This window comes from Parasteatoda tepidariorum, chromosome 2 (assembly GCF_043381705.1).
Source record: "Parasteatoda tepidariorum isolate YZ-2023 chromosome 2, CAS_Ptep_4.0, whole genome shotgun sequence".
Taxonomy (NCBI): domain Eukaryota; kingdom Metazoa; phylum Arthropoda; class Arachnida; order Araneae; family Theridiidae; genus Parasteatoda; species Parasteatoda tepidariorum.
In genome coordinates, this window is record NC_092205.1 from 95,953,524 (window position 1) to 95,961,489 (window position 7,966).

At 34.2% G+C, this 7,966-nt stretch overlaps 1 protein-coding gene across 1 annotated transcript in view; it reads right to left on the reverse strand.

Annotated features, from left to right (window-relative positions):
* Window positions 1-7,246, reverse strand: part of LOC107444865 (uncharacterized) — a gene marked incomplete in the record, with an annotated part of 88,239 nt that extends 80,993 nt beyond the window's left edge. The window contains 3 exon segments of the mRNA XM_071177955.1: window positions 3,251-3,505; window positions 5,706-6,425; window positions 7,047-7,246. Coding sequence (XP_071034056.1) covers window positions 3,251-3,505; window positions 5,706-6,351 — 901 coding nt within the window.
* Between the last annotated feature and the right edge of the window lie 720 nt (window positions 7,247-7,966).

Genomic DNA, 7,966 nt, shown 5'->3' on the forward strand with positions numbered 1-7,966 from the left:
ATGTTGTATATATATATAATTAAATTTGGCTAATAACTTGTTGTTTTAAGTTTCAAACACGATTCTAGATTTTTATTTACCGTTCGCTCTCCATGTCTTCAACAAATAGAAGTGTAATTTTTTTCTCGAAACAAGCTACTTCAAGCAAGGCGCACGTTGGATTGCCCTTTCCTTTCAGTTTTAGATTTAGTTCATTTAATTTCCTTGTGGTATATACCATGAAGTTGAAAATTGGCGGCCATTTGTCTTCTTCCAATTCGGGATGCTCAATGCTTTTTTTTTTCGTTGAAGAATGTTTTCTATTTCACTCAAGCACGAAGCACAATGTTACTTCACCTCTATACCTCTATAAAGCCATCGCACTTTATTGTGCAGAAGTAGGTTACAAAACTGATTATCCATTTCTTCAAGGAAATCTTTTACCTGACGATGGTCGAGTGGTTTTGCCAAGATGCTGTTAATAGTCTTAATTACCCAGTTCGCGACCTCAGCTCTCTTGGCCGGAAATGTTAAGGCACAAAGCTCTTCTTGATGAATTATGCAGTGAAACGATAGAATTTTGTAGTTTTTTTTCTAAAGTTGTTGTTGTTGTTGTAATTCACTATCGTCACACTAGGGGCTATTGGCGACTGTCTAGGAAACAGCCCGGAGGTTGATCCGAAGACATACCATCACAATTTTGATAACTTTGCAGAGGGGATGGCAACCCCGCTTCGGTAGCCAGACTCCCTGCACACGAAGTTGAACACTTTACGGTAGAACAGTTTAATGAGAACCGATATCACGCACACCCTCGCAGACTGATCCAAGTGGTCACCCACCCGTACACTGACAGCAGCCAGTGATGCTTGACTTCGGTGATCTGTTGGGAACCTTGTCTTAACGATCAGTCCACTGCGGGACATTTTTCTGAAGAATTGATGTTACCCTACTCGGTATTCCTGTCATACTTCTGACTTCATTATTTGCTATTGAAACGATTTTATTTAGAAAGATTCCATTGTTTTGCTGGTAATTTTGCACAGCATTTGCTATATCTTCTCCACGAGTTTGTCATGAGAGCGGTAGTAATCCTAGCAGTTCTTTAGTTGGACCTTGAGATGACATATACCTGGAACTGGTATGGAGCTGATATGGAACTGTAGATCTGCACCTATAAAGAGCCACACGAAACTCGCAAGCAGGATAGTTGCTGACCCTTGAGTTTGCCCAATTGGTTTTTCTTCTCATTTTCCCCAGCGTGGATTTTCATAATATAAATTTAAAGCTTCTTCAATAAGGTTTTTCACAATTAAAGATATTCTTATTTATAATATCTGTGGGAATAGTTCGTTCACCAGGAGTTGACACTTGACTCCGCCTTCATCAAGTGGTATCCGACAATATTCTTCCATTATTTTTGGGAGAAGGATGTGAACAACCCTGACAAGGTTGATGTTCTGCGATCGTGTATCAAAAATATTTATTTCGCAAACTTTCTTTTTCAACATTAAATATTTCATAAATTTGATATTTTGAGTGAATAGCTCGTCCTTTTTGAGACATTTTGCTGCAATATATTTAATTAGCTAGAATAACGAAAGGTATAATAGCAGATGGTAAAGCGAAGTAAGTGACTGAAAAAGAATTCCCTGTTTGCGTTTGGCGCTCATTAAGGGTTGTCTCAATTTCAAGGGCGGAGACGTTTCTCCCCTTACTCCAGCGCTGAAATGAACTCTTCGTCTGAGGAGGTGGAGCCAAGTACCAACTCCTGGTGAACGAGCTATAGATAATTATCGACTATATCAACCTTCATCTATTAATAGAGGTACCTCAATACAGAATCAAGTTATCTCTTATATACTAGTAAATTGGTATTTAAATTTATAGTGGTAGTTACGCCACATTACTCCCCCTCCAGAATTTTATCAGTGATAGAATTCGATCAACGATTATTACTAGTTGATTTATAGTATTTATTTATAAATTTTCCTCGCATTTTTATTTATATACTGGCATGAGAAATTCATTTACTTTCCCGGATTTTTGAGCTCTAATTTGTGATCAATATTGGCGAGTTCATATCACGCCCGGAAGTCGCCAATAAGGGTTAAAAATTATCTACTACGTCAATCTTCATCTATCAATAGTTACCTCAAGAAATATTAAACAAGTTAACATGTTTTATATACTAGCGAATTGGTATTTAATATTTATAGTGGTAGTTACGTCACAAATTTATATGAGTTTGTTGCTTCCTCTTTAAATAAGATTATCAACAATATTAATGCAAACTATTTTATAGTTTCAGAACATCGTAGTATAAATTAGGTTTTAAGGTTAAGTTTGCTGCGAGTTCTTTTCTGAATAACAGAATTTTTTTGAATTGATTGATTTATAACTAAGCGGTTTTTTCTAAAATCAAAACTGCCTATCATAAACGTTGCTTCTTAATGCAATAAAACTTTTAAGTGCTATCGTATATTAATTACTATCAATGAAAGTTTAACAAGCCTACAAAAAATTCCTATTAGTGAAAGTTGCGATCAAGATCTTTTTAAAATATATTTACAGTTTTTACAAATAACTTAAAAACTATAGAATAAAACTAACGAAAGAATATTATACGTGTTACTGTGAATGACCAAAATTGGTGGTTGTTGAATTCCGCCAGTGAATGTTGACAATCACATAGTCACTTTATTGAATGTCGAAATATATACTAGGTCTAGTAAAGTGCCACTGCCCGGTATACTTTTGCCCGGTATGCCCTACGCTGATGTTTATTAAAGGTTCAGTGCCACTACCCGGTACTCCGAACACTGATGTTTCTCCTAATCTATCCTTAGTAGATATTAAAAATATCGAATAAATATAATAATATCAATGAAAAAATTAATATAAAATCGGATATAACAAATATTTCGGACATTCACCAAAGTGACTATGTGATTGTTGACATTCACTTTCTCTTAATTTCGGTCCTTCTCGGTAACGTATGCATTTATAGAAAAGAAAACGTGAATTATGGACACCCTCTTTTGTTTTTGACTTAAAGTATCTCTCATTTCGAAAAATTCTAAATTTTTTGACCTTGGTTGACAACTATAATTGAGAGAAGGCAAAAGCGTTAAGTATTATTTCAACTCTTTGCTTACGGTATACCGTATTGTACCATCACAAGTGGTCCACATGTTGTACCAGTCGTAAGAAAAAGGTTAATTGTTAAATGTTTAATTAAAATATGAGAAAAATTATCTTAAATAATCACCAGTGGGTTCAGTAGATGCGGTCGTGGTCTGTAGAGTTGTTGTTGTTGTCGGATCTAACGTAGTGGTGGATGTTGTTTCCAAAGTAGTGGAAGTAGTTGCCATTGTAGTTGTGGTGGTAGGAATCGTTGTTGTCGGAGTTTCTGTTGTGGTTGAGGTGGTCGTCTTTTCAGTTGTAGTTGGCGGGTCCGTAGTAGTGGTTGTTGGAGCTACAGTGGTAGATGTTGTTGCCGTGTCTGGAACTGTGGATGGGGTATCTAAAGACATAAAATGTAGAAATTTAATTGTCATATTAATTAAATTATATATACTAAATTAAATTAATCAAAGATTAAAAAAAGGATTAAATTTGAAATATTTTTCAAATTATATAAATTTATTTTATTAAATTAGGACTATTACCGATGTTACGAGCTATGGTGAATCTTCAAAAATGAATTATAAAATTATGAATGAAAAAAATATATATGTTACTGTGAATGACCGAATCAAAAGAATGTCGACATTCACCGGTGAATGTCAATAATCACATAGTTGCTTTGGTGAATGTCCAAAATATTTGTTATATCTGACTTGATATTAATCAAATAGCATGCAGGGTATTCCGGGCAGTGGCACTGAACCTAAAAAAAACACATTGATGTAGGGCATACCGGGCAAATGTATACCTGGCAGTGGCACTTAACTGCACTTAGTATATATTTTGGACATTTATCAAAGCGACTATGTGATTGTCAACATTCACCAGTGGAAGTCAATAATCAGCAATTTCAGTCATTCACAGTGACATATGTAAATTAAAGAGTTAAAATGTCTCTGCAAAAGGATATATCTCTGTGCCAGACTAAGTGCTTCATTAGCCTCGTGAGTAGTACAGTGCTCAAAACAAAAAGTAAGCACGCTGTATAACTCTTGATGATCGGAATTTCGCATGCTATGAATTTATCTTAATATAGGCGACTGTCCGATCGTAGATATACTAATTAATAAGTAATGACAATATTTTAAGTTACGAAATCAGACTCAAAAACGTACTTTCTCTGAATAAACATACACTTTTTTTAATGGATTTGAATTCTTGCCCTTTGAAATATGTGGGGTGATCGTCATCTAGGATAGAGGGTCTTGATAGTTTGGGTCCCGCAGTGGACTGATCGTAAAGACCTGGTTCCCAGTAGAACACCGAAGTCAAGCATCACTGGCTGCGGTCAGTAAGCGGGTGGGTGACCACTTTCATCAACCTGAGTAGAGACTGAGGGTGTGCGGTATCGGTCCTCGTTAAACTTTTCTGCATGCAAGTGAGTCATTGTTTTCTATGTATAAAATACATAGAAAATTATTGCAATTAGGCCATTGTTTTCTAATAAGCAAGGCTGAAAACCTCCCTTTTTCTCACCTGTATGCTTCATTCTTTTTTAGATGAAATTTGATTAATTTCAGATGGAAGAATTGAATATCTTTTATACAAGCAAGTGAGTCATTGTTTTCCATAAATTTTTTGCGCTGAATCTAGATCTATGAGAAGATTGGAGCAACAGTTTAAAAGTTATAAGGATTTCATGTACAAAAATGCACGTTCTCCTTCTTATGCATCAGACTTACTATTGCTATCTGACCAAATGAAGTATTGTTGCATTTGTATGTTTTTTTTTGTCGTATGCCTGTTTAGGCAGATGGGGTGCGATTGTCCTTGTTTTTCAGTGGCGCCATCTATGGCCAAGAATTCGACTTCTACCACACCATTCACACAACCTCAAACCCATTTATAGGGCGTGTCCCATTCACACACAAAGGAGAAAGGACATAGAACACACAGAGAGAAAGAAACATCCATGCCTTGCCCGGGATTCGAACGCAGAACCTTCCTGATGTAAGGACAGTTCCCTGCCCCCTACACAGGCCGGTCGGCATTTGTATGTTATTTCGGTAAATTGAATAATATCAAACACCAGTCAATGGAACTAATTTTTTTTTTTTAGGTTTCAGGTTAAAATCTAATTTTTACTGAATCCAATCCAATTTAATCCAATCCAATCACATATGAAATATTTCATTCGAATCTTAGATGAAAGATTTGAATATTACTTAAACGCTAAAATGAGTGACGTCAAATATGAGACGAAAAGGACTGATAATTCAGTAAAAAAGGCTAATGGTTTTTTTCGGATTTCAGGTTTAAACTCAGATTCCCCCCCCTCATTTTCCATAAAAAAATGAATCTTTAGTACTTCTAATTTAAATTAATTTGGAAATAGCAAAATTTATAAAAATCTGAATGATCTCTAAGGTTTTTTAAAGATGAATTATTGGAAACAACATACAACTCATAGACCCCGATAAAAAAAAATCTCGCAGCGACGCCCCTGGCCTGCTCTTGGCTGTAGTGCAGAGAAGAAGAAAAATTAACTTTGATTTTATTTTAAAAATCTATAACGAAATCAATTAAAAGTCACAAACCAGTTGTTGTTGTTGTCCTAACAGTTGTGGTTCCTGGAGAAGTAGTAGTGGTCGATTGTTCAGTTGTTGTTTGTTCAGTTGTAGTAGTAGATAGGGTTGTGGTTTTTGGTGCATCAGTTGTAGTTTGGGTAGTGGTAGTTGTAGTAGTTGGGATTGGTGTTGTCGTTGTAGTACTTGTAGTTGTTGTCTCTGATAATGTAGTTGGCTCCGTTGTGGTAGCTGCTTCTGTCGTTGGTTTCTCTGTTGTCGTTAGTGTCTCTGTTGTCGTTGGTGCCTCTGTTGTCGTTGGTGTCTCTGTTGTAGTTGGTGCCTCTGTTGTCGTTGGTGCGTCTGTTGTAGTTAGTGTCTCTATTGTAGTTAGTGTCTCTGTTGTCGTTGGTGTCTCTGTTGTCGTTGGTGTCTCTGTTGTTGATGTAGTTGTTGCAGCTCTTGTCGTTGTCGTAACTTCTGTTGTAGTTGGTGCTGAGGTAGGCTTTTTCGTAGTTGTAGTGTCTTTTACCGTAGTCTCATCGGCTTCTGTTGTCGTGTCCATTTCTGTTGTTGTTTTCATTGTTGTAAGTGCTGTGGGTTTTTCTGTTGTAGTTGTAGATGTGGTTTCGATGTTTTTTAATGTTGTAGTAGGCTCATCCGTTGCTGTTGTAGTCATTCTCGTTGTTGTTGTTGGTTTCTTCGTAGTTGTTTGCTTTTCTGTCGTAGTGGTGGGACTTGTTGTCGTCTCTTCTAAAAACACGCAATCTTTCGTTATTTTTAAATGAAATTTTTCCTTATTTCTCATCTTTGATCCATTATTTTTAAAGTCATTTTTTAGATAAAATAAAGATAAAAAAATGTAGTAATAAATGTAAATGAACCTATGAGTGAGATAACTTTATCAAAATGAATATGATGAGTTACTGTTGAATCAAGGAACTAAAAAACCAGTTTGATATTTTTTTATTCTATATCAAAAACGACTTTTTTTAAATTAACAGTCAAAATGATTTTGCAATTTTTTTATAATTCGATCTACTAATTAATTCGATTGACTCCAAAAACTGTCGGACAGATTTTAAAATCAATTTTTCTTAACTTTAAAGTAAATTTACAAATACTAATGTGTAGACTTTATTTTATTTTAGCTTTGGACAATGATTCTAAAAGTATGAATGGTAGTCATTAAGGGGCACCCTACATATTTGTTTCTAGACCTTGAAAGATCTTATCAATTAAATAAATTGCCTAAATTGCACTATACATTGTAAGGTTTCATTAATACATTCATGATTTCAGTATTTCAATTAACTAAAAGAGCGCAGTATATTTTAAGAGAGTAGGTACCGATAAAAATAATTTATCTTTTACCTGCTTCTGTGGTTGCAGTTTCTCCTTCTGTCGTAGTCGATTGCTGCGTCGTAGTTGTCGGCTCAGTTGTAGTCGAAGTTGTTTCTTCATCAGATCCAGAATCTGTAATAAATTTTGCAGTTAATAAGTTGATGAATGTATAAATGTAATTTTTTAGATTGTGTGCAATAAGTTCTTTTCTAGTAATGTATACTGATCAAGCAAAAAAAAAAAAAAAAAAAAAAAACATTTAAATTCATAAACTAGTTTGCAGAAGAATCTATAAACAATTTTTTCAATATTTTTTTTCTTTCAATGTAAAAGATGTTTCGTTATATAAAATATGTTTCTTGAATTATTTTCAAAAATGAATTTAAAAAAATAGAATTCCCATTGGGAAGTAGCAAATTACTATTCAAGTTAGAGAAAAGAAAACAGAAATGCTATCGAAGTATAAAAAAAGACGAAATTGAAATTGTCAAAACATGTTTAATTGTCTCAGAATGTTAAAAAATGTTTTATTTCTATCAGCAGCACTTCATGTGTGCATCATTCGCAGGAGTTTAAAAACACTCCGCACAGACTCATAAGGAGTAACAACAAATTAAATTAAAAACATTCGAAATACAAAAACAATTAGAAGAAAGAAACATTAAATAGAACATGAACAATAGAAATATAAACAGAAACTTTTTGATATTTTCAATTTCGCCTTCCTCTGTTTTAAAACGCCTATTTTTTATAGCTTTTTCGTTCTTTTTCTGTCGATAAAATAATAACTCTTGACCTTTAATGTGTATACTTCTTTGAATTCATTAATGGTAAGAATACAAAACATTAATAGTGGAGATTTTTTTAATACAGTGCACTTTTCTCATACCTGGATAATTTCAACAATTTTATTTTTTCTTCGATATAAAACTAAAGTTGTAAAAAAACAT